The sequence below is a fragment of the Trichechus manatus genome, unplaced genomic scaffold, assembly GCF_000243295.1.
Source record: "Trichechus manatus latirostris isolate Lorelei unplaced genomic scaffold, TriManLat1.0 scaffold00041, whole genome shotgun sequence".
Taxonomy (NCBI): Eukaryota; Metazoa; Chordata; class Mammalia; order Sirenia; family Trichechidae; genus Trichechus; species Trichechus manatus.
In genome coordinates this window covers 7,398,374-7,425,351 of record NW_004443977.1, presented here as the reverse complement: position 1 = coordinate 7,425,351, position 26,978 = coordinate 7,398,374, and the positions used below count along the sequence as shown (strand labels likewise).

The 26,978-nt window shown below is 43.1% G+C and overlaps 1 protein-coding gene across 4 annotated transcripts in view; it reads right to left on the bottom strand.

Moving 5' to 3' along the window:
* SMARCAL1 (SWI/SNF related, matrix associated, actin dependent regulator of chromatin, subfamily a like 1) overlaps positions 1 to 17,603 on the bottom strand; it is a 56,648-nt gene extending 39,045 nt beyond the window's left edge. For 3 of the 4 annotated variants that reach the window (XR_002824085.1, XM_004376297.2, XM_023731278.1), the window contains exons 1-7: positions 17,467 to 17,603; positions 16,428 to 16,564; positions 15,073 to 15,956; positions 14,079 to 14,129; positions 10,801 to 11,016; positions 9,013 to 9,063; positions 4,050 to 4,236 (exon numbers count right to left, since the gene is read on the bottom strand). Coding sequence is in view for 3 of the 4 variants with exons in the window: in XM_004376297.2 (XP_004376354.1) it covers positions 4,050 to 4,236; positions 9,013 to 9,063; positions 10,801 to 11,016; positions 14,079 to 14,129; positions 15,073 to 15,898 (1,331 nt within the window). In the remaining variant the exon portion in view is untranslated. Of the gene's footprint in view, positions 1 to 4,049; positions 4,237 to 9,012; positions 9,064 to 10,800; positions 11,017 to 14,078; positions 14,130 to 15,072; positions 15,957 to 16,347; positions 16,565 to 17,466 lie in introns of all 4 variants that reach the window. The other variant, XM_023731277.1, reaches the window with a different exon arrangement.
* Between the last annotated feature and the right edge of the window lie 9,375 nt (positions 17,604 to 26,978).

The window sequence follows — 26,978 nt, the reverse complement described above, 5'->3', positions numbered from 1 at the left end:
AAGAGAAGGAGAGAAGGAAGAAAGGATGAGAGCAAGAGTGTCTGTGTACAAGGGAGCACAAACTCCTGCACAAATAAGGTTTTTCATTAAATAGCAGCCTCCAAGATCCTAAAGCCCTTAGGTGCAACAATCCTTGCTAATAGTCTGTGAATAAAGGCTTATTGTGCTATTCTGGAGCCAGACTGGCCCAGGTTGAAATCTCAATCCCACCACTTAGCAGCCCTATACCTTCAGGCAGGTTGTCTAACCTCGCTGTGCCTCAGCTCCTGCGGCTGTAAGATGGGCATATGAGCAGTACCTGCTCCACTGAGTTGCTGTGTGGATAATAAAGTCAATATATAAAGCACTTAAACCAGTGCCTGCACCATCATACGTGCTAGGTAAGTGTTTCCATTATAACTATTATTTCACAAAAAGGAGAAAAAGAATCAGGCACAAACAGTAAAAATGACTTGCTCAAGGTTGCAAGACAGATCTGTGAAAAGCTAAAAGGATGCCGAGTGCCAGATGTCTGGTCCCCTGCTCCAAACACCAGTCCTCTTTCATCTGAATTACTGAAAAATTGGCCATTTGCTCAGGAACCTGATAATAAGCCCTTTGACTAACTCATTTTCCTTCCTACTCACAGAGCGGAAACAGAATGTAATCTCTTCTAATCAGCTTTAGGTGATCATTTAATCATTTTTCTAACGGTCTGCAAGAATTCTAGGCTGCATGTGACCATTCTGAATCACCTGGGATTATTGTTTCTGCCCTTCTAAAGCCAGTATTTAACACCCAGGGCCAAAGACAGAACACTGAACAGCAGATCCCAGGGGGCCTGAGGCCAGCCCGCCTGAGGCTCAGCAGACAGGAGACAAGAGGGGTCATGTCATGACATCTTGGTTCTCCCTGCAGCCACAACAGCCCACCCAACTGGAAGGAAGGGTCTGCCCCTGCAGCCTCCTAGCCTTGGCCACCTCAGTGTGCCACTTCACCCACTCCTGAACAGGCCCAGCCTCCTCTCTGCACACTGACCTCTGTTAAATCTTCTGGATCATTCCTGGGACCAGCCAACAACACAGATGGGGGAGGGCAAGTGTGAAAAGGTTAGCTTTTCCCCTCCTTTCTGATTTACAAAATTGGTAGCCAGGGAGGCCCGGGAGCAGCTGGGGCAGCAGAAGCCATCAGTACCCTAATCCTTTGAGTGTCTTTTGTATCAGGCTCCTCAGCCTCACCACTCACACTTTCCACAGGGTCTGGTCCATCTGGTCATTCTTGAAGCACAACGGACCCACTGAACTTCACTTTCTTTCTGTTTTCCCTGCCTTCTGGTGATCCATTAAGGAACAAAGTGGCCGAAAACGAGAACAAAGAGGAAAAGAAGCCCTGGATGATAGAGAAACAGTAACATAACTGAATGTCATCCTCTACGGGGTAACTGGGTATAACAGGAAAACATCAGAAACACAGATTTAAGCTCCAATTCCATTTCTACAAGCTGAGTGACTTTAGGCAAATAACTGCCTCAATTTACTTATCTGTTGGATGGCATCATTTAGATATTTAAGGAAGCTGACATACATTTAAGGGATCTCAAGGGAGCTTTCACTGTAATTCTTACATAAAAAAAAAAACAAAAAAACACAGCATCATCCTGTGAGCAGCCATCTAAGATACTCCACTGGTCTCATCCCTTCGGGAGCAAGGGACAATGAAGAGAACAGGATACAAGGAAAAGATCAGTCCAAAGGACTAATGGACCACAGCTACCAAGGCCTCCACCAGACTGAGTCCAGTACAGCTAGATGGTGCCCGGCTACCACCGACTGCTCTGACCAGGATCACAACAGAGGGTTCTGGACAGAGCTGGAGAAGGATGCAAAACAAAATTCTAACTCACAAAAAAAAAAACCAGACTTACTGGCCTAAAGGAGACTGGAGAAATCCCGAGAGTACAGCCCCCAGACACCCTTTTAGCTCAGTGGTGAAGTCATTTCTAAGCTTCACCGTTCAGCCTGGGAGTGGACAGCCCCATAAAACCAAATGGGACTAATGAGGTACAGCAGTCCAGGGACAAGGGCCAGACGGCAGAAGGCAACAGGGAAGATGGTGATAGGGAATCCAAGGTTGAGTAAGGATAGTGTTGATGTGTTGTGAGGTTGTTAACCATTGTCATAGGGCAACATGTGTACTAACTGTTAAATGAAAAACTATTTTGTTCTGTAAGCCTTCATCTAAAGTGAGAATAGCAGCACAATTGGAAGAGTGTAGTCGATGTCACTGAACTGTGAGTGTAGAAATTTTTGAAATGGTGTATCTTTGGCTATGTATATTTTCACCAAAAAAAACAGGTCGAGAAGGGAGAGGGTTGACATGTTGTGGGGCTGTTAACCAATGTCATAAAACAATATGTGTACTACTGTTTCATGAGAAACTATTTGTTCTGTAAGCCTTCACCTGAAGTACAATTAAAAAAAAACACAAAAAAAAAACCCACGGCATCAGCAGCCCCCCTTCCTCAATACCAAACTCCCCTCTTTAGAGGATGAAAGTTGAAATCTAGATTTAATTAAAAGGTTTTGAAGAAAAGCTACAAGTGCCATTAGCAGCTTCAGAGCCCTCAAGAGGGACAAAGGTTAACTGCTGGCCATGTTGTAGTTCCCATGCTAACACAGGGATCATTCGCACACCTCGCCTCTCTGTCTCTCTCTCTCTCTTTCTCTGGTGATGAGTTAATCGGCAAGACTGGCACTCACCATGTGGACCCAGGATCGCTAATGGAACCAGGAAGAACTTGATGCCCAGGTGTAGGATGGGGACAGGAAAGAAACACCCTGAGCCTGGTTAAAATGAGGCCCAAAGGCGTCTCAACAGATGGGAGGACTGAAACAGCAAAGCAAGACAAAGTTTTACTACCAAGTGTATAAAATCTAAGAGAGATGGAAGATGGAAGGGAAAGGAAGAAAGGGGTGGTGGACAGAGCTGGAACCACAGGAATGTAGTAAGGTACAACTGTGCCCAAACTGCCTACAAAGAATAATATCCTGTCAAGGACAGTAGCCAAGCTTTAGCCAAAATACTCCAATCAGGCCACAAGCAGGGAGGCTTCTTAGTTTGTCAGTTCCAGGGCTTCAAACCAGTTCATTCTGATTCTCAGCAAGGGTTACAACTGGTTGGAACCCCTGGTCAGTTCAGTTGATCATTTAGGTTCCTTCCTTGCATGGGACTCTATCTCCAGCCACACTGCCTAATAACATAATTAATAATAATAAATAATAATCCTTATTATTAACAGTAATTCTCATTATTTCTGGGCAGACTTTCCAAGACGTCCTCTATTCATTCCTTGGCCTCCCATATTTTCACTAGAAGGCAAGTTTAAACCTGTCATTTTGCTTCTGCCAAGAAACTCTGGAAAAAAGGACAAGTCAGTATACGGATTTATGTTTTTCTATGCTAAGAGCATCCTTTCTTTTGGAGAACCACCCCTTCCCACTCTTAGTCCGAGGAATTTAGGTGGGTAGATTCCAACCTCTGGCTCCAGGGATGGGCCTATCACCAGGTCTAACCAACAAGACTCCAAGCCTCTCATCCACTGTGACTGGTTCTGGGGTCGGCACCAGACCCATTAGGAAACAGGTGCTTCTGCTGGGTTGCTAAGCTGATGGAACGTAAGCCGGAAGCCCCTCGCAGCCTTAGCTGCCACACTTGGGCAGAGCATAGCTGAGAACAAAGTGAACCAAGAAGAAAGCAGAGCCAAGAGCAGGACAGAGTCCTGATATATCTTTTGAGACCCTGCATTTTCTATTTGCTGATAAATCTCTTGGCTTAAACTAGTCTGAACTGGGGTTCTGCACACCTGCAACCCAGAGTCCTGATTCACCCACGGAATTTGAAATCAATGGTTACACTAAAGCTTTAGTAACAGCCCATCTGGCTGTTTCATGCCTAGATGCTTCCAGATATTCATGGAAGATGAGTGTTCATAAAAGAGGAAGCATCTGAAATCAGCTCATGGTGAGTGATCCGATTCGAGTGAGAAAGTGAGAGGAAGATCAAGGACTTACTTGACACCAGCTCTCTGAAAGGGCATCAGACTGGACACAAGCTTGGAATCCACTCCAGAAAGGTCTGCCTCCGGGGCATCTACTGTGAGATGAAGAGACGTCTTCTCGAGCTGAGAAGCAAAAGCCTGGATGATAGTCTTGGGCAGAGGATCCAGTTGAACTTGTGGGAGGCAGCGCACCCTTTCAACTAGAAAGAAGAATAGAGGCATATGATCTGGAGTGTTAATTCCCAAAAGATCTAGGGGAAGAAGGGGCTTCAATAGACTAAGTTCAATAACTGGAATTCTACTATATGTCATCTTCTCAAAAAGGTTAACTGAAGAGGAAATTGAGGCCGACAGTTGTATCCTAGGCAAAGGACACGAATCTAGATAATCAGTTTTCCCTCTGTTCCTTAATTTCTTCAAATAAGAGGGCAATAGTGCAAAATTGATCTGCTGTACTACACAAACGCTGGAAAGAACCATAAGATGTTTCATGACCGATTTTTTTAAACAAAGTAATTTTCAAAAAATTTACCTTAGTATTCTCATATTTTAAAAAATCAGCCCAAAAAGGCCTATAAAAAAGCAAATGGTAAGTTGAGTAAATCTTGTCTTTTTTCTATTCTCCTTGCTTTGTCTTGGTGGTTTCAAAGTTTGAGAAGGCGGAGAACTCTAAGTTTCCTACTGTACACAGGCAAGGAAACACCATGCCCTGGAAGACTGGAAGGATGTTAGGATAGTAGAAATGTAATGCTACTTAAAAAAAAAAAAGAAAAAAAGCCAGAGTAGATACAAAGGTCACAAACTGATAAAAATGCAAGTGGCCCTGCAAATTTTTGTTCCTTTTTATAAGGGCATAATTATCTCCCCTTAAAAGAGATGAGTTTTACAAGTTTTACAGTAGTGATCTGTGTGGCAAAGCAGCTGGAGAATCCGTTAACCTGGAGGTGACTTGATAGCTCCCTACTTACGCTCTAAAGCAGGGATTGGCAAACGAGGGCCTATGGATCAAATCTAGCCTGCTGCCAGTTTTTGTGAATAAAATTTTATTGGAATATAGCCATACCAATTCATTTATGTACAGTCTATGGCTGCTTTCACACCAAGACACAGCAGAGCAGAGTAGCTGCGACAGAGACCCCATGGCCTGCATGCCTGAAATATTTACTAACTGGCCCGTTACAAAAAGTTTGCCTACTCCTGCTAAGCTTAGAGTCTAAGCTATTACTAAGAGTCAACATTATCCTTTCAGTTAAATCTTACATTTGGGGGCCTTTACTTTCCTTCCCAGTGGGCTGGTCCGAGACTCTGTATAGTGGATGGGGAAATTTCTTCTTTTAATCAAGACCATTCACTCAGGTGGGAAAAATAAATTACTTGGGATCTACACAGAAATGAAAGCAAATTAATTTCACTGATTTTGGCTTTTAAAAAAATTTAGCTTCACTTGATTTAAAATTAAAAAAAGAGAAAAAAACTTTATTTATAGGGAGACAGAAAAAAAGAGAGAACCAATGATACAAATCTAACCAGGGAAAAAACACAAGTTAAAAATGAAAAAGTTAGAGAAAAGGTGACAAACCCAGAGATTCTTAGTGGTAGAAGTATCATTTAAACTAGTAATCACACTCTGCCGTACTGTTGATTGTAGTTTTCAAGATGTTCTTCCCTTTAACCATTCTCCTTTGAAAAATCTAATTAGAAGAGCAACCATTGTCTACAGATCTTCAACTGCTCTTTCTCCTTTATCTTTTCAGAGGCACCTTGGCAGAATCACAGTTATCTACCAAGGGTCTAACTATTCTCTGGGATACAATAAAGGGAATAAAAAAAAAAAGAAAGAAACTGAGTATATTTCATATCTACCCAATGTTGTCTGAAATTCTAAAGCTGTTGGTTCTCTCTTCCATATGGTCTTGTGTTTCTTTAGCAACCTCACAAGGTATTCCAAGTCTTTTGCCACAACCATCAAACGGAGGCCTGACCCATCTACTGCTACCTTAAATTGCTTTGTATTTTCAATATATTTAAACCCATTTCTGTCTTTCACTACATATAAGTACCAGTTATTTCTGGAAACAGATTCCGTGAAAACAATCACTGTGACAGGATATTAAGGTAAGGTTGATTGCTTTAACATAAAAGAGACTGTCCATCGTGGTGCAGAAATACATTTTACACCTCCAAATTAAATCTGAGCATGCTGATTTCTGCACACTTCAAGAGACTGAGCACTCCATGGGCTCTTAATTTTCATTTTAATCCTGGTGATCTTCAGAACTGAAATACCCGATGAAAGCTAAGAAAGGGATGATGATCTGGTTGGTGTGAAATGGGATGCTTTGTAAGCATTATATTCTTTCAGCCATTTGAGAGGAAAAAACCAGCCTCCATTCTCTTTCCTATCACTACTGTCTCCAAAATTCTAGGCTGCTAGTTCAGCCAACTGGGTGTGTTTCTGAGAAAGCCAAAGCTGCCTATCATCGACTGTCTCTAGTGTCCTTTCCCTGGTGCTGGGGAGATGACAGCAATGTGCTGCCTCGCGTCGTGAGTCATCTAGATGTTATTTCTGTAAAATAGCTCTCTGGAAGACCGGGACTGAGCCACACAGCAGAGATGTTTTCAAATAGCAGCTGACAAGACAAGATTGTTGAGGGGGATGCAGAACCCTTCTGGACTGTGACAGCCAGGGGTAAATAAAAGGCCTTATGCCAATTTCACTGTGGGCGAAAGGCCTCAAGTCACTTAGAAAAGAGAGGAGGAGAACCCATAGGTTTGCCTTATGTAAAGAAAAGAATTATCACCATGTCACCAATGAGCATGCAAAGACTTAGAAGATCTTACTGTCATTGCTTAATTAGTTTCAAATACACATTCGCTAGCTCAGAGTCAATAATCTAATTTCACACATGAGGAACCGAAACTAAGGGTGAGGAGAGACTGCAAATTCCCCCTGGTTTACAGTGTGTTAATGGTGGAATCAGAACTCAGTCTGCAAGTGTGCTGTATTCTGCGCTGTCTTCTTCCCTGGCTTTTTAGTTCACGTACCTGGCTTCTAAATGCCACCATGGGTCAGGTTACAAACTCAGATGACTATTTAATCTCATTTCTGTCACTGACTTGCGACCCTGAGCTGCTTAAGGAAAGCGAGTTCTTCCTTTCTCTGGGCCTAAGCTTTCAATCTATGAGATGGACAGAAGTCAGTCTTATTTTCCCCAGACACTGTAATGATGAGATGACAAGGGAAAAATCGATCTGAACTCTATACCTAGGATTCTTAACTTGAGATCCAAGCAATGATTAAAATCAGATGCGAAAATTTATGTGTGGCCACCAGGTACATTTGTCTGCATGAAGTCATTATTTTCACCAGATTTTCCCACAAAAGATTAGGAACCGTTAGTCTATAAACGCTATGCGAGTCACGAGTCATCATTTTCAGCATTACATTCATCTGCTAATGTTGTTAGTATACTGCTTTTTGTTGTTCCATAAAAGTCAACACCTTTACAGCTAGCATATTTATATATCTTCCTATGGTTGAGGGACAAAGAGACTAGATAGAGGGAAGAACTCACTCCTTTTTCCTATAAAAAATTCAGCTTTGGTCAAATAATTCCCTCTGAATCATGAGCTACAGCATGTCAGATCAATGCAGACTGTCCTTTCTGTTTCTGCCCATGTTTACCAGTCCAGTTGCCATCGAATTAACTCTGACTCATGGCAACCCCATGTGTGTCTGAGGTAGAACTGTGCTGCTCCGTAGGGTTTTCAATGGCTGATTATTGGGAAGTAAATTGCCAGGATTTTCTTCCAGGGTGCCTCTGTGTGGTCTCGAACCTCCAACCTTTTGGTTAGGAGACCAGTGTGCTAACTGTTTACACCATCCAGGGACTCCCTGCCAGCATTTACTGATACCAAATACCCTAAGTCTCACATCATATTACACTAGCCTGTCCTCACAGAATCAACAGCTCTTCCCTTCTATTTCACTCCTATGTCAGCAAGGCGGAGAGGGATGAAGAACCTCTTTTTTTTGCTGAAGGCACAAATGAAACCCAGAATGTTGAATTACCCAGTTACACAGTAAGTCACACTTGAGAAGGAGATAAAGGAAAGGAATCAGCTTTCCCCTCTTCCTCAAAGCCCTAGCCTGGTGGGCAAGATGGCCAATGACTCAAGAGCCCACTTCTCTTATGGCTTAACTGGTTCTAACAAATGACTCCTCCCACTGGCTCAGGAGCCCACAAGCCCTCTGGGGATCAAGCAGGAGGAACTTAGTTGCACCAGCTGAATCACTACAGCTTTCATTGCAAGAAAGGCTGAACTATGAGCACATCCCCTTTTCTCAGGTATCACTGCCCCATCCAGGTAGGGCACACATAAGAAAAATGCTAAGCCAAAACTGGCTTTCCTTCTTAAACTTAAGAAATTAGTGTACATATCCCTTCCCTGGGTCAGTCCCTTAAAGTGCTTCTTAAGATACTTAAGCCCCTAGCCTGACTTCTGCATCTGGCCCATTATGAAGTCCCAAACCAATAAGACTGGCCCTGAACCTTCCTTGATCATCTAGTTCTAGAAGGCAGCTGGGAGTTTCGATCTAAGCTAAGCAACTCCAGCTCACCTCTGAATCCCAAGTCCTCATACCCTTACTTCTCTGACAGGCAGGAAGTTTTCTCGGGCCTGGGGAATTTTACTCATACCACATCACCCCTCCGGAGGAGGAGGAGGCCCTGCATTGCCTGGGCTGTTGAGAAGTCACCCTCTCAGTGGAAGTGGGCAAGGCTGCTGGAAAACATTTTCAGCTTCAGTGGCCAAGGCTGCTGGAAAACATTTTCAGCTTCAGTGGCCAGGCACCCAAGCATCTCAAGTTACCACAGCAGAGGGCAGGCAGCCTTCTTTTAAAATACATTAAAGTTCAGGCAGATTATTAAAGCTCAACAATAGCATGTTCTAAAACAAGCAAGTGGGCATCTCACTTAGTTTATTGTGGTCTTCCAAGAGAAAGTTCCACTTCCTGGTCTTGACATCTGCAATGAGAAAAAATAAATAAGCAAGCATGACACCCTGCCCTCCTGCTCTGCCACCACTTACTCATTTATTCCCAGGTTTCATTAATCTCCGCTAAGCTCAGGCTGTACGGCCCTGTGCTTGGCACCGGGGATACAGACATGAAAGAGAGTACCTGCCCTTGAGGCTTTTGCAGCAGACAGGGAAGAAAGACAAGAAGAGAGACGGCTGTAAGACTGTAAGAACTGTGATGAAGGGTGCTACGGGGTAAGTGTCCTGGCAGCTCAGGAATACCCTGAATTTCCAAGATAGGGATAATAATCACAGCTTACACTTTAAGCCAGGTGCCAAAAGCTCTATATGCGTCATTTCATCTGCCCTGCACAACCCTGTAAGCGGGCACTGTGATTAGCTCCATTTTATATGGAGGGAAAAGAGCTGCATGTAGTCAGTGTGGCCAAACTACCTGGGTCCACATCCCAGCTCTGCCGCTTACTAGCTGTGTGACCTTGGACAAGTTACTTAACTTCTCTGTGCTTTAGGTTCCACATCTGAAAAATGAGGATACCATAGCCTCTACTTCACAGGGTCATTCTGAGCATTACATGACATTTAAATGTAAAATGCTTATAAAAGTGCACCTGGAAAACAATGAACACTCTAAAAAAATTACAAATTATTATTAGGCCATCTAGTGATTGGTCTAGTGTAGCATAAACTACACCCAATATTAACTGAGAAGGGGGGGTGAGCAAGTCACTACTCAAACACGTCTAATTATTTACATAGAAGGATTTCTCTACCAATCTACCTTCTTAAAAACATCAAGAAAGCTTGGATTCAATAAATGCTATCTGGGGAGCAGAAGTTAACTCTTCCCTGTATGGTCATTCGAAAGCAAGATGTTCAGGAAAAAAAGCATCCTGGACACGGTGAGTCAGTTAAAAAAAAAAGTGAGGTAGCCTAGGTGTAACCTGGCGGAGAGATCAAAAGCAGACAGAAACTCTGGGGGCAGAGCCCAGTGATGTGTGTTTTAACAAGCCTGTTCAAGTTTGAAAACCACTGTCTTGGGCTATAGAAAGGCATTTCTTTTCATGGCAACCATCTGTTTTCCCGCTCGGCTAAGGACAGATGGGTTTAAATGGATGAAGCAGGAGTTTAGGAAATTCTACCAAGAAAACATTGACCAGTTAGACTGGGGAAAATTGTGGCATGTTCTCTTGGCATCTTGTCTTTGAGAGGCCTTTAAGGACAAAACAGCCCCCATAATTTTCCCCAGCCTCCTTGTCCGTGTCTTCTTGGAAGAATCCCCTAAATTTCCTGCTTCAGCCATTTAGACCCATCTGTGTTTATTTTTATCTTAGCAGAGCAGGAAACCAGGTAGTGCAAATGGTTAATGTGCTCGGCTGCTAACCAAAATGCTGGCAGTCTGAGACCACCCAGAGGCACCTAGGAAGAAAGCCTTAGCGATTTACTTCCAAAAAATCAGTTCCTGAAAACCCTATGGAGCACAGTTCTACTCTGACACACATAGGGTCACCAAGAGTCAGACTCAACTGGATGGTAACTGGTCTCTTTGGGAGGCCTTTAAGGAGGAGATAGCCCCCACCAAGTGTTCACAATCTGGAACAATTTAGGCATCATCTATCCATGGTAAGAAGAGCAGACCAGGAAGGCTCTACCAAGAAAGTTATTTTTTGAATATTTTCAAAGAGAAAGAAGAATACCCTAAGTGCCCTCAGAGGCCAATTACTTGCCGTAACTCCTGGAATCCAACTGTTTAAACAGTGCCACCAAGTCTTCGGAATAGCCGATGTCTGCCTCGAAGCGGGCCCGGGAGATGAGCATGCACTGCCCTTTGACAAAGGCAAGGGACCGGGCTGGAGGGAGGCTGGCCTGTGCCCCGCTGTCGGTGCCACTGACCCTTTCCAAAGGCAGCAGGGTGACCTTGGGGAGGCGCTGGGCTGCTTTCACTGCCGAAGGAGAGAAAAAGGATAGAAGTGACAAGGTGGGCAACTTTCACACGGCCCTGGGAGGCTCAGGCAGGGAAGGGAGGAAGGGGAGAAAGCAGATTGGAGGGAGAAAGTGGGGCGGGGCAGGGTCAAGAGGAGTTACACTCAGCAGATAGTTGAGAGAAGCACTGTTAGACTAGGAAGGCTGTGAAAGCGTCCTTTAATTGGGAGCTTTGGGAATTTCAATATTTATTGAACCATATAACTCTACTGCTCCTAAAGTTTTCAAACTAAAAAAAGTAGAATTCAGAAATTAACCAGCGAAGAGGAAATCTTACCAGGATAGGGAAACTTATTAGATAATTTTCTGTTGTTGTGTTGGAGAAATTACTGAAGTCATACCACAAATCACCCCTGAACTTAATTCCCAAATCACTACTCTGCTGCCTGGAGAACAAGGGGATGAAAACTAGGACCATCAGGCTGCTAACGCTTAGCTTTGCACATTATTTTATCTATTACTGATGCATTTGATAGATTAGTAGATTTGGTTACATAAAGCTAAACTGTCAAAACTACAAGCTGAATTTAAAGGCAAAACTACTGAGTAAAGATATTTGCAAGAAATACAACTTAGACTTACATTATTATAAACAGAGAACATACTTGAAAAAAATACTAAGACCACAAAAGATAAGAGGATAGAGATGTAACCAATTCAAAAGAGGAGGAAAAATGGCTAATAGACATTTGCAGAAATGCTCAACCTCACAAATAATTAGAGAAATAAAAAGCCATTTTTCACTTATCAAACTTACAGGCTAAAAAATTCAACTATATATTTACATTGCTAGCTGGGAATAAAACCTTTTGGAAAACAATCTGACAATATGTAGGAAGAGTCCTAGAAAGTGACCATAATGATTTGACTTCTGGGAGGCTATCCCAACTAACAGCTGAAGAAGTACAGACAAAAATTTATGCACTAAGGCGTTCCTCAACAGATTTAAAACTGGGAAAATTAGAAGCAAATTAAACAGTAAGAAAATAAATTATATAATTTATGACACATTCATACAATAAAATATTACGTAGCCATTGATTTTTATAGTGTACATTTTTAGAAAAGCTGAAAGCATAAGAAGAGTATTAAGTTAAACAATATGAAATCACCATTTTTGGAGATCAGTAATGAACATTTACACTTTCATTATCCAGAATTAACCGTTAACCATTAAAATAGAAATGCTTATGCTGGAATACTAAGTGAGAAAGGCAAAATAAAAATTACTTACGTGTAGAGAATTTGAATAGTTTAATGCATAGAAAAAAGATAAGAAGCAAAACCAAAAAGTTAATCATGGTTAATTATGAGAGATACTTTTTCCTCTTTACATGCTGATGTACTTTCCATACGTTCTATCATGAGACTGTGGTAGGGCTAAAAAGCCAAAATCCAGAGATACACCTAAAACAAAATGACTGAAAGACTGACAGAGACAATGTTAATTATGTTGATAAAAAATATGATCTACTAAGGAGACACAACAACGATGGCCCTGTCTGAAAGTGTTAGAAATACAAGGACAAATCTGCAAATCCACAATCATTGCAAGAGATTACCTCTCAGAAGGCAACAGGTCAAGTGTGCAAAACATTGGTCAGGATATTAAAAAAAGACAAAAAACAAACCATTGCTATCGAGTTGATTCCAACTTATAGCAACCCTACAGGACAGAGGACAACTGCCCTATAGGGTTCCCAAGGCTGTAAATCTTTACGGAAGCACCGTCACATCTTTCTCCCTTGGAGCAGCTGGTGGATTCAAATCGCCAACCTTTCAGTTAGCAGCCGAGCACTTAACCACTGTGTCACCAGGGCTTCTGGGTTAAGGATAAAAAAGTCAAAACCTGTTGCCATGGAGTGGATTCCGACCCATAGTGATCCTACAGGACAGAGTAGAACTGCCCCCTAGGGCTTCCAAGGAGTGGCTGGTAGATTTGAACTGCTGACTTCTTGGTTAGCAGCTGAGCTCTTAACCACTGTGCCACCAGGGCCCGGAGTAAGGAAATAAAGGAGCCAAATTACCAATCCATAAAACTCATCAAAGAGCTATCTAGAGAATTTGTGCCAAATATCGTTTTCAAAAATGTGTAGAGCCATTACAGGAAATGACCAATCATAAAAGAAAACAAATAAATTTGCCAAAGCAGAAATCAAGTCACCATGTGTTGTGGTCAGAGGACAGGAGTAAAAAGAGAACAAAACGCAACTGTGACAGTGGAAGTGACTGGTTTAAATGAGCATCAGTGAGAACACCAGGTGTCAAAACCTGCCATCTTAACCCAGAGCTCGGCTCTCCTTCCCACACTAACAAATGGATAAAAAACTAGTAAAAATGAGACCCCAGAAAGGTCACCAGCAGCTACCTGCCAAAGAAATGGACACCAGCTCATGCCATACGTATCAAGTGGAGGCCAAGGACAGAACAGGAAATTCAACAGGGAGCTGCCCATCATCCCCCAGAAACTGTGCTGGGGACACACTCAAGTCCGGAGAATTCTAAGTCAGGCCCACAAATTTGCAAAGAAGTGACATGAGGAGGCATCCTATCTTTTCCTTCTTTGAAACTGTTAGTCCTCCCAGATCGGGGCTGGCACAGCTGTAGGTCACTGCTGGAATCAGTATAGTCTAGTGGCTGGGGACATGCACTGTGAATCAGACTGCCTGGACTTGAATCTCAGTTGCACGATTTATTGGCTGTGTGACCCTGTGTTAGTTTCTCATCCTTTCTGGGCCTTAGTTTCCCTGTCTGCAAAACGGCTGGTATAAGGAATAAAAGTTAGTATATACAAAGGGGCTCAGGACAGCCTGGCACACAGCAAGCAACATTAAGTGCTAACTTTTGTTAATATTACCAGTAACCTTCAATGAGAAGGAAAAAGAGCATAAGGATGGTGCCCTGAAAGCTTTCACCACCAATAACACCACTTATGCCACAAGCTACAGCATGTCTGCTACTCTGGAGAAACTTTGCAATACCAGTATCTCCCTCCATGAGGGACGACAACGTGCACACTTACTCAGGTCACTGTAGTCAGTCATGTTGAAGTTCCACGTCTTGGTGGCAGGATCTGAAGTAAAACACAAGCACTTGGTCTGCCCACAACAGGAACTCAAAAGCTTGTTCTCTACATTCATGCATATATGAATGAATGAATGAATGCCAAGTCCAAAATACCAAAACAACTGACCAACAAGCTCCTAATCATTTACAAAATTCCTGTATAGATACTAAACAAAAACTCCACTGCGGTCAGGTCGATTCCGACTCATAGCGACCTTATAGGATAGAGTAGAAACCCTTAGGGTTTCCAAGGCTGTAATCTTTCTTTATGGTAGCAGACTGCCACATCTTTCACCCGCCAGGGCAGCTGGTGAGTTTGAACCGCTGATCTTTCAGTTAGCAGCTAAGTGCTTAACTACAGTGCCACCAGGGGTCCTACCGTAAACATAGCTAAGAATAGTTCTTTTTTTTTTTTTTTTCAGTAAAAAGAATTCAATTCAGACCCCGGAAATTATGGCTTCACCTAAGAGGCTGAGGGATTTTGGCAGAGTTAGGGCTAAATCCAGTTCTCAGAATCCCAGTGCAGTCACGCAAAGTGGTCTGAGAAGGCACATGAACTCTGAGGTGTTGCAGAGCTAGCCTCATCCCAGCTCTACCCTTCCAAACTAATTAACCTGGGCATTACTTAACCTTGCTGAGCTAGTTCCATCAGCTTTAAAATGGAAATTACATCTCAAAAAAAAATCATTGTTAGGCTTAAGTGATACAATACATATAAAGCACCTGACATTAAATATTCATCCACTCTCCATGTGACCATGTGGCAGCCCCAAGCTTGGCAGCTGTTTGAAGGAGTGTTTATTATAAAGGGAAATACAAGCTAAAAATGAAAATTTTTAAACTGGATGGAATGTGCCAATGCCTCTCTTAAAATCTACGAGAAACTTAGATTAATAGAGACTCCAGAAATAGAAAAAAACACTTGAAAAACAAGACAAATGGCTTATTACCATAACTTCTGCTGGGCAGACTCTTAAACACAGCAAGAAGCTCTGCATTGTACCCAATCTTCACCTGGAAACGATCTCCATTCTGTATGCACATGCCCTTCTGGGAGCTTACTTCTTTGTGGAGTGAGAGTTCCAGATTTTGTTGGCGTTTTCCTTCTGTCCTGGGGGTCACATACCCTGAGCCATAATGGAGGTCAGAAATGGTCTGCCCTGAGGTGGACGGTCTCACTCTCTCAGCTAGTAATTCAGGATCCCCAGGGGGCTGTCCTGGGGAAGAAGCTGGTGTCTCCTGGGAACTCACTGTTACAGCCAAAAGCTCATGAGTTGTATTAGCAAAGGGTGTCAATTTAGTCTTGTGTGAAGCCTGAGCATGACCTCGACCTAATTTATAGCCCAAGTGCTGTTGGTTGGGGACCTCTGGAGAACTTTGTGCCAGGGGAGGGGAGACCCCAGTGACAGTCGTTTGACTTGGTGGCCTGTGGCTTGGGCAGGCTATGGGCTTCTCTTCTTGACTCTTCCATATCCCTTCTGCTGGCTCTGGTGTGCTGAGACGAAATTTGTGGGAATTATGAGATCTTTTGTCACCATTTGATGAATTAGTGGGATTCCATTGCTTGAAAATAACATCACGGGTAACTGGCTTAGAAGAATCCCTTGGAGGATTTTGGGAAGATCCCTGCTTGGACTGGGAAGGGTTGACGGTGATGGAGGAGCCTGAGCCTGTGCTCTGATGCTGTTGTGCTAATTTCTCAGCTCTACGAGCCAGAGCCTTCTGTCGATTTTCTTCTATCTTTTTCCTCTGCTCTTCGGTAAGGGGCAAGGACATTTTAATAGGGAAATACTCATGCAGGAATGTTGATGTTTAATTGGAAATCTAGAAAAAGCTGTGGAAGGAAAAATAAAGATTCAAATAAACATTAAACGTATTTATCTGCCATGCTCCCACCTTGATTTTAATCAGCTTTGGTCCCAGGAAATGCACAAGGAGCACAACCAAAGAACATGTTAAAGTTTCTTTTATAAATACACACACATATACAGGGATAGGTAGTATATGCTAAATTAATGATCTTTTAAAAAAAACAAAAAACAAGGTCAGATCAAATCTAATGCTGCAATATTCTTCTCCCTCCCATCCCCCAATGAACATGAGTTATCATCAGACCCCACCGAAACTGTGCAGTGCAACCCAAATCCATCCACTAATGAGAAAGGCAACATTTCAAACTGGAAAGGATAATGGACAGACTGAAACAGACCAAAATAACCACATACCATGGTGTGACTCTTGCTAAAATAGCCTGTTTCCAACCAGGAAGGAGGGAAAAAGCATTAGCCTCACATGGAATACACACCAAATTCACCCCTCCACATTCAAGCCTCTATTCAATCTGCATGTGGCCCAGTGCAAGCCACAGACTGCTGGTCTCAGTGCCTGCCTTCGAAAACGCACCACCAATGCACCACACCGCCTTGGAGCAACCCAGCAACTCTGGGAAAAATAAGAAAAAGTAATACATGCTCATTATACAAAATTCAGACACTCCATAAAGGTGTAAAGAGTAAAAGTAATCTGTAATATCACTACCCATCAACAACCACCATTAGTATAATTCTGACTTTTTTTCTATCTACAGCCATAGATATATGCTATAGATATATGTAAATGTATTTGTAAGATATATTTATTTATTATAAAATAAGATCATTCTATATATTGTACCCTCATTTTCTTCTTTTCAATTAATTGACCCCGGCCCTTTCCCATGAACTGAACCACTTTTACAATATTCTAGAACCAGGGGGCTGGACACTAAATTTCTTTGGCTTGGTTCAGACTAAATTGCCTCCACCCAATGCAATGGCATGCTATGATGACGTAAGGAGTATTCAATCGCACTGTCTAAGCCTCTGAGAGAAGGGGGTTCAAAGATTACCTTCCCTGTTGGGACTCCCTTTGGCCAGGGCCCCAGACATCATCTATTCCCAGAGACTTCCCACCTCCTCCAACCACGAGCAGTTAAGAGGGGTTAGGGAAAGCCTTTGTCCCTAGGGCTGAGTCGAATTCCTCAATCCCTGGGAAGCACACTCCTGCCTAACTTTCCAACCAGGGCAGTCTTGGTCCAAGGCCTGACGAGCTAACAGCCTTCACTAACCAAGGGGAGGTAGTCCCAGTGATCAGTCCCAACCATAAAGGACGCTCCTCGGCCTCCCTTTGCTGGGACTTCCGTTGCACCCCTTCGGGGGCGCGCCTCACCCCGGCCCCGCAGTGAGGGCACTCCCATCCCTATTATCTCCACTTGGATTCACCCTTCCCCTTGGCCGACTTCCTCCTCCAGACTAGCACTTGGTCTCGTCCGCCTCCACCACCTTCTTCCCGGTCTACCTTCTCACCCGGTGAGGCCTAGAACGCTATCCACATTCGTCGCCGAGCCTGAGCCCAAGCAAGCTCCAGAACTCTCCTGAGCCAGATCACTCTTCCGGTGGGCCGTTAAGACCAAGTATTCGAGCGCTGGTAGTTCTCCTGCCTTAATGGACGAACCCCCAAACTACAATTCCCAGGGGGCAACGCGGCCGCTGCTACGCTTCGGAAAGTGGGAGAGAGGAGCTGGGGGAAGAGCGGTTCCGCCATGTCTTCTGGGATTTGTAGTTTAGGCAAGGAACCTGGCGGGAACTAGGAGCGCCGCCACGTCGGGGGCGGGGCAGGAGTGGTACACTGTGGGAGTTGTAGTTCTCGGTCTCCCAAAGAATTTGCCAAGTGCCTGATCCTGAAAGCTTGGATCTGAAGTTGGTCTGTCAAAGCTGTCACCAGAAGGCACATCAGACAGCCAGACTGATTTGGTAGCTCTTAATAAAAAGTAAGTAAAAAAGAAGTACAGCCAGAATGCTCCTTAGAAATGAGGATGGTGTACTTTGGACATGTAATCTGGAGGGACCAGTCCCTGGAGAAGGACATCATGCTTGGTAAAGTAGAGGGTCAGCGAAAAAGAGGAAAACTCTCAAAGAGCTGGATTGATACAGTGGCTGCAACAGTGAGCTCAAGCATAACAATTATGAGGATGGCACAGGACTGGGCAGAGTTTCATTCTGTTGTACATAGGGTCCCGGTGAGTCGGAACCAACTCCACGGCAGCTAACGACAACAATGAAAATGTACCTCAAGTAGAATAGTTGCACAACTTGAAGAATGTAATCAATGTCACCAAATTGTACGTGAAATGGTTGAATTGGTGTATGTTTTGCTGTGTATAGTCTCACCATCAACAAAAAGTACCTCAAATAGAATTTCATAGCCCCCCAGAGCATCCATTCCTGATATTAATATCCTTGCAGTTCAAACCCACCTGCTTCTCCACCCCCTACTTCCCCCGGAACAAAGGAGAATTAGCATCGTCGTTATCATTCTCATCCTGGTGCTGAACATTTAATATGAGTTATCTCTTTAATCCTCACTACAACCCTATGAAACATACACACCCCCATTTTACAGATGAGGAAACTGAGACTTGGAGCTATCCCATAATAACTTTCTCAAGGTCTTCTTAGGCTAGTTGGTGATTCTGATCCAAAAGCCTGTGCTCTCGAGAGAAAATTAGTAAGCTGACACTCTCAGACTCAGTTTACCTCATTTCTGAGAACCAGCACACTTTCCTCTCCACAATCATCTCTCCCGATTACATTTTTTTTTTTACATTGAAAGACTATTTTTTAGAGAGTCTTAGTTATCTCGTGCTGCTATAACAGAAATACCACAAGTGGCTGACTTTAACAAACAGAGATTTATTCTCTCACAGTTTAGGATGCTAGAAGTCCAAATACAGAACACCAGCTCCAGGGGAAGCCTTTCTCTCTGTGTCGGTTCTGAGGGAAGGTCCTTGTCATCAGTCGTCCCCTGGTCTAGGAGTTTCTCAGCTCAGCAACCCTGGGTTCCAAGGGCATGCTCCACTCTTGGCTCTTCTTGCTTAGTAGTAATGAGGATCCTCCCTTCTCTGCTCGATTCTCTCTTTTATATCTTAAGAGCGATTGACTCAAGATACAAGTTAATCCTGTAGATTGTGTCCTGCCTTATTAACATAACTGCCTCTAACCTTGCCTCATTAACACCATAGAGGTTAGGATTTACAACACATAGGATAATTACATCAGATCACAAAATGGAGGACAACCACACAATACTGGGAAACATGGCCTAGCCAAGTTGACAAGCATTTTGGGGGGACACAATTCAATCCATAACAGAGCGTTTTAGGTTTGTAGAAAATAGAGCAGATAGTACAGAGTTCCCATATACCTTTTTTCTCCTTCACTCACAGCTTCCCTTATTATTAACATCTTGCATTTGTGTAGCGCATTTGTTATAATTGATGAACCAAAACTTATATATTATTAACTAAATTCCATAGTTTACATTATGGCTTACTGTTTGTGTTGTACCAGTTGCTACTAAATCGACTCTGATGCAAGGAGACCCCATGTGTGTCAGACTAGAAGTGTGTGCCATGAGGTTTTTAATGGATGATTTTTTCAGAAGTAGATCACCAGGCCTTTCTTCCTAGACACCTCTGGATGGACTTGAACCTCCAACTTTTCATATAGTGGAAAGTGCTGTTAACCATTTACAGCACTGCCCAGGGGCTCCTTGTGTTGTACAATTCTATGGATTTTGAAAATGTACAATGTCATGTATTCACCATCATAATATCATACAGAATAGTTTCACTGCCCTATTCATCCCTCCTTTCTTCCCCCTGAGCCCCTGGCAAACACTGATCTTTTTATTGTCTCTAGAGTTTTGCCATTTCCAGAATGTCATATATTTGGAATCATATACTATGTAGCTCTTTTAGACTGGTATCTCTAACTAAGCAATATGCATTTAAGGTTCCTCCACATCTTTTTGTGGCTTGATAGCTCATTTCTTTTTATTGCTGAATAATATTCCATTGTATGGATGCACTACAGTTTGTTTATAGGTTCACCTATTAAAGGACATCTTGATTTGTTTCCAGTTTTTGGTAATTATGAATAAAGCTGCTATAAACATTTGTGTGCAGGGTTTTGAGTGCACAGAAGTTTTCAACTCATTTGGGTAAATATCTAGGAATGCAATTGCTGGATTGCATGGTAAGCCTAAGTTTAGCTTTTGCATCCCCACTAGCAATGAATGAGAGTTCCTGTTGTTTCACATCCTCACCAGCATTTGATATTGTCAGTTTTTTGGATTTTAGCTATTCTATTAGGCGGAGTCCCTGGGTGGTGCAAATGGTTAACATGCTCAGCTGCTAGCCTAAAGGATGGAGGTTCTAGCCTACCCAGAGGTGCCTTAGAAGAAAGATTTGGTGGTCTACGTCCAAAATACCAGCCACTGAAAACGCTATAGAGCACTGTTCTGTTCTGACACACATGAGGTCTCCATGAGTTGAGGTCGACTTAACAGCAACAGGTTCCTCTGGGGGAAGCTGTCTTGTTCCAGGGCTCTCTGCAAGCAGAGCATGGGTGGCTTTTTAGCCACTAATTGCCTGACCCCAGCAAGGAAGTCCTAATGGAAGCTCAGAGAGATGACATGATTTGACAAAACCAGTTCCTTTGGTGGAAGGACATCTGTTCTTTATCTTTCTTTGGAGTAACTATCCCTCCCTCATTTCCATGAAGTCTTGGAGGAAGTGTTAATCAAGGTACCTCACTTTCTTTTGGCAAAGAGGTGGGTGCAGGGTACTAGAGGAGAAAATCAGACTCTTTCCATCTGGGAATTTAATCTTAAGGGATGTGATACAAAGAAAGAAAAACAATTGAACTGATTTAGCCTAGTGGTATCTTTCATGAGAGACTGTCCCTTAGTTGCTGCCACTAAGCGCTTCCCAGAGTTAGCTTCCCAGCATTGCTGTGACCCTGTTATTTCTGAGTCCTGAGTCTCCTATTCTGAGCTGGTCTTTAGCCTTCCAGTGAATTCCTTTTTTCGGGATAAGTTAACCAAAGCCATCTCTGTTGCTTGCATCCAAAGAACCCTGACTTCTAACTCTCTCTTTTTCCTTCCTTCCTTTTCTTCCTTCATGTGTCTCTCTTTCTGTCTTGGAATATTTAGTTGAGAGTTTACTGTAAAATACAGACATAAAACAACTGTTTACAACAGGATCTATACTATGTGAGTTTGTCATCTTCTACCTCCCAAGTCCCTTAGGATTCCACAGTATCATCTCTAGGTTGTCCTGGACTCTGGGTTACTCAAGGACAAGGGCTGTATCTAAGACATTCTTTACATTCTGTAACTCTTAATTCTTCCCCTCATATTCTCTGGGGCCCTCAGAGTGTAATAACAAACAAACTCGTTGCCATTGAGTCGATCGCTACTTATAGCGACCCTATCAGACAGAGTAGAACTGCCCTGTAGGGTTTCCTAGGCTGAAATCTTAATGGGAGCAGATCGACAGGTCTTTTCTCCCGCAGGGCGATTGGTGAGTTTGATGCGGTTAGCAGTCAAATACTTAACCACTGCACCACCAGGCCTCTTAGAGAGCGTTAATGTCCTCATTTAGAGATAAGGAAACTGAAGCCCAGAGAAGTTGGCTGTGCCCAATGTCTCAGACCACGCATAGGCCAGGCTGGAAAGTGGAACCTCGGTCCCCGTCTAGGGCTTTTTCTAGACATTAATTAAAACAATCAAATATTTATTGCATGCTTGCCTTGCCTGGCAGCGGATGTTTGGTCGCCTAAAACAGGTTAAAAGTCCCCTTCTCTGGAGCTTACAAGCTAGTGATGTAGGTGCTGGGCTTCCCTCTTCCCTCCATTCTGCTTCCCTAGAGAGGGTTGACAGCCTTTGCGGAGGGATTTTTTGACAGCTCCCTCAAGGGCATGTCACCACCCAGGTTAATTACACCTAGAGCGCTGCAATCAGATACCGGGCGCAGATGCAAGACTTTGGGTGGATACGGAGGCTGTTCCCGCCTGGGTGCTGCCAGTCGTCAAAGGCATTTGCATATCAAAGCACAGAGGAGCAATGCGAAGGTTTATAAGGCAAGAAATTCACCTTCCTTAGCGGTTGTTCCGTTCTGATGGACTTAATTGCTTTGAGTCTAACAGTTCAATTTCTTCCCCTCCTCTTCTCTGCTTTCTCCGATCCCTCCCTCCCCTCAAACCCCCGAAATGTAAGATAAAGACAGAACCTCCAGTATAATTTCTACACCATACGTTCCATGGTTTGGTGTGCGGATTCTCCAAGCATCTTGATTTCTCTGTTTGGTATTCGTGACTGTGATTGCTTTACAAGTCGGTCTCTCAAATCTGGCGCATTTTCTGCTCAGATGGCTTTGTATGTCCTTTGCCAAAACCATCCCCCTCAACGCCCTGCTTCAGTTTTCTCAGACCTGTAAAATTTTACTTTTTCTGTTCCTCCAATATTGTAAATTCCATTTTATTCATTCATTCATGTATTCATTTAACACAAATTTAAGGATCTACTGTTGGCCACACAATGTGTAAAGGCACTGGGGCAGCAACGGTGAATTAGAACTGAAAGACCGCATCTCATTTTTCGTAAAGTTTACAGTCTAGTTGGGAAGGCAGACAACACACACACACACACACACACACACACACACACACAGGGAAACAAACTAAATGAAGTGTTGCGAAGAACCTCAATAGAGGACCCAACTAGAGGATAAAAGGGAAAGATATCAGACAGGAGGCACCAGTGGCCCAGTGGTTGAATTCTTACCTTCCATGTGGGAGACCCAGGTTCAGTTCCCTGTCAAAACACCTCATGCACCCATCTGTCAGTGGAGGCTTGCGTGTTGCTATGATGCTAAGCAGGTTTTAGTGGAGCTTCCAGACTAAGATGGGCTAGGAAGAAAGGCCTGGTGAGTTACTTCTGAAAATCAGCCAATGAAAACCCTGTGGATCCCAAGGGTCTGATCCACAGCAACCAATCATGGAGATGGCCCAGGACCGATCATGGAGATGGCCCAGGACCGGGCAGCTGTTTTGTTCTGTTGTGCATGGGGTCTCCCTGAGTGTCCACAGCCACTAACAACAACACAATTCAGAGAAAGTAGTCAGGAAAGCCCTCTCAGAGGGGAAGCTGAATCTGAGACCTGAAGGAGGAAAAGAGGTGGCATGCAAACGTCGGAGGGAAGAAGGGTCTGCACCATAGGCAAAGGCATGCATAGCTGCACCGAGGCAAGAGAGAGCTCGGCATGTTTGAGGAGCTGCAAGAAGGCTGGCGTGGCTGGAAAAAGGTGAAAGAGAAGGAGGGGGCGCACCACGAGGCTGGAGAGGTATGAAGCATGGATAGTTTTGGGGCCTTGCAGGACATGGAAAGAAGTTTGGATTTTAGTCCTACTGGAAGCAGTGGGAAGCAACTGAAAGCATTACGACTGGAACGGTGTGATCTGATGTGCATTTTAAGATGCTCTTGGTGCAGAGGGGAGAATGCGTTGGAGGAAGGCAAGAGTGCCGACACGGAGACCTGTTAGGAGGCCATCGCTGGAGTCTAGATAAGAGCTGAGGGTGGCTTGGGTCAGATGGCCAAATGGAAACGATGTATGGAGGGAAATTACAGCCCTGATCTCTCCATCTCAGGGAGCCTGACTGACTGAGTCCAGCACACACACATGTTCTGAGATCAGTTGCCCACCTCCCCACCAGCAGCAATGGATATGAACATGGCTTAGAAAGTTGAGGGTATATACTAAACCTTCTTATGGACTTTTTTTTTTTTAAATAAATTTTATTTATTTATTTATTTTGTTGTTGTTGAGAATATACACAGCAAAACATATACCAATTCAACAGTTTCTACATGTACAATTCAGTTGCATTGATTACATTCTTCAAGTTGTACAACCATTCTCACCCTCCTTTTCTGAGTTGTTCCTCCCCCATTAACATAAACTTACTGCCCCCTAACTTCCTATCTAATCTTTTGAGTTGCCGTTGTCACTTTGATGCCATATAGATAGTTCTTAAAAAGCATAATGCTCAAGGCAGACCTTTTTTATTCGTTAAGCTAAATTATTGTTTGATTTTAAGAAGAATTTAGGGGAAAACTTTGGTTTAAGTTTGAAGGATTATCTCAGGCAATAGTTTTGGGTATTCATCTAGCCTCCATGGCTCCAGTAAATCTGGAGTCCATGAAAATTTTAAATTCTGTTCTGCATTTTCCCCCTTTTGATGAGGATTCTTCTGTAGACTCTTTGATCAAAATGTTAAGTAATGGTAACTGGGCACAATCCAGTTCTTCTGGTCTAGTGGCAAAGGAGGCAGTTGTTCATGGAGGCAAGTCTGTTATTTTTTCCATACGCAAGGCAGATACCATACAAAAAGTTTATTAGAAAAATAGAATTATTTCATGATTATTAAGAGAGAAGAGAAGCTAAATATCTTGTTCAAGGTTACAGATAAAATTGCAGTCCAAAGTAGAATTCAGGTGGCCTAGCTTCTACTCCTCACTCAGTATGCTACTATATAGGTCCTACAACAGGGGGAAAATCACCAGCCTTTGTTAATATTCTACTTTTGACATTATCTCGTAAGAAACTGCCCGAATGATAATACCCCATTGGTATATACCAGTACCAGTTGCCATCAAGTCGATTCCGAGTAGAATGTGCTTCAGAGTAGAACTGTGCTCCATAGGCTTTTCAGTGGCTATGACCTTCTGGAAGCAGATTTCCAGGCCTTTCTTCTAGGGTGCCTCTGGGTGGGTTTGAACTTGGATAGCAGATAAGCACTTAACTATCTGAGCCACCGAGAGGTCCCCATTTGTGTCTGTTGTTGTTGTTAGGTGCCATCGAGTCGGTTCCTACTTATAGTGACCCCATGCACAACAGAATGAAACACTGCCCAGTCCTGCGCCATCCTCATAATCGTTGTTATGCTTGAGCCCATTGTTACAGCCACTGTCTACAGGTGTGAAAATTTAACACTGGATTATATTATTAGCTGCAATAACACAAAACGCCACAAGGGGGCAAATAATAGTCCATGAAATCTGGCCTGTGTCACTGTTCCTCGGTCCCTCTGTCTGGATCTTTCTTTACTCCTTGTTTCTCCGTGCTTATGCTTTTGTCTTTTCTTATGTCTTTCATTTCCTTTTTATGTCACATTTGTTTACTTTTTTTTTTCTCCTCTTTTTTCTGTTTCCCTAACCCCACTGGAAAGACTCGGTGGCATACAGCAACAGCATATTCAGCCTGCCCATAGCATGGAACGAAAGCTTATTTTTAGTAGTTTGTTGTATGTGTTGAATTGCTCCCATTTTTCATTTATAAAGGATATAAGTGAAACACTGTATATTTCCATCTCCTAGCCTTTCCTCACCCTAATTTATTTGCTTTTTATTTATATGGCCTTCAATTGCTTTCCCCCTTATAGCAGAGTGATCTTTAACAGAAAAAGATAGAGGGCCCACCCCTAACCCAAATAAAACAACACACAAGCAAACAAAAAGTCATTCATTCATTCAGGAATTGCAAGAGCAAGGGAAAATTAAAGGGGCCGGGGCACCCTGTCTCCCCTGTAACTAAGACCAAAAACAAAAAAACAAAAAACCCAAATCAGTTGCTGTTGAGTTGATTCGAGCTTATGGCAGCCCCGTGTGTGTCAGAGTAGAACTGTGCTCCATAGGATTTTCAATGGCTGATTTTTCAAAAGTAGATTGCCAGGACTTTCTTCTGAGGTGCTTCTGGGTGGATGTGAACCACCAACCTTTCTGTTAGTAGGCAAGCACGGCACCACCCCAGGACTTCATAACTAAGACAGTATATGAATAACTGCCCAATGTGGGAGATTCCTACATGGCTGGGGGAAGGTCAACTCCTTCCTTCTCTTACTTCAGTATTTCACATTGTTCACTGTCAGAAGGTTCTTCTTGGTGTCCAGTCCCCATTCTCTACAAGCGCAGATCTGTTCTGTCCACAGGAGACAGATACATGGAGGGAGCTGCTGGCTATTTTAATGTTCCTGTTGACTTAAGAAGCCAGACTGCTGGCTGCAGGTTCAGGCATTAGGGTAGTGACAGTGGGAGGTTGCTGCAAACAGAATTATTTACATTTGCATTAGATGGTGGCAGGGTCAGACTAAATCAGAGAGAAGGAGCAGCCCCATTTATCATAAGGGTAAATTAGACTAACTGAACAGTTAAGGGAATGAATACTTTCTAGGAAGTTTTCTGTAAGGAACCTCCCAATCCTGGATGCAATAATAGACAACCTCGGCCATCAGACCCATTGGGAAAGAGCATTAGCATCCCATCTGCTCTCCTTCTTGGTCCTCAGTGTAAGAAATCAGCCCGCATTAACAATCAGTTCAGTATTTTTTGTATTTATTTTATTTTTCTCTTGTACATTTCTGAAATAGCAGGGACTCTTTTTCTTAACCCTATTTGTATTGCAAGTTATGTGTGGTCCAGTAAGCAGTACATACTCAAGCCTTTTAGACTTCTGGCACAAGCATCTGCTTCTAAATTATGAAAGCGAATCTCTACCTCTCACCACCCTGATTCCATTAAACAGACAACTCTAGAATTCCTTCTTAGCCCCTGCCCCCAGCTTGCTATAGATACATTCTCCTCTGCTTGTAAGCAAATAAAACAGCTACTTACTTTTTGCATTTTTAAAAATGTTTGTTCCATGCGGTTAGTTGGATAGGTGGCATTTAAAAAAATTAATTTAAAAACTATGTATTTTTGAGTTGTTAACAAATTCACATGATATATACTCCATATACACACAAAAGCGTATGCAATGAAATGACTTGAAGCTATATCATCTTCAGCTTCAGGGCCTCTCATTTGCATGGCCCCCTTCTATGGCCCTATAACTAATTTTGTATTTATAATCTTGAATTCTTTTTTTCTTACAAAGTTCTCCTGCCTGGAAATTATGTGAGCTTCATTCCCTCCAAAATTT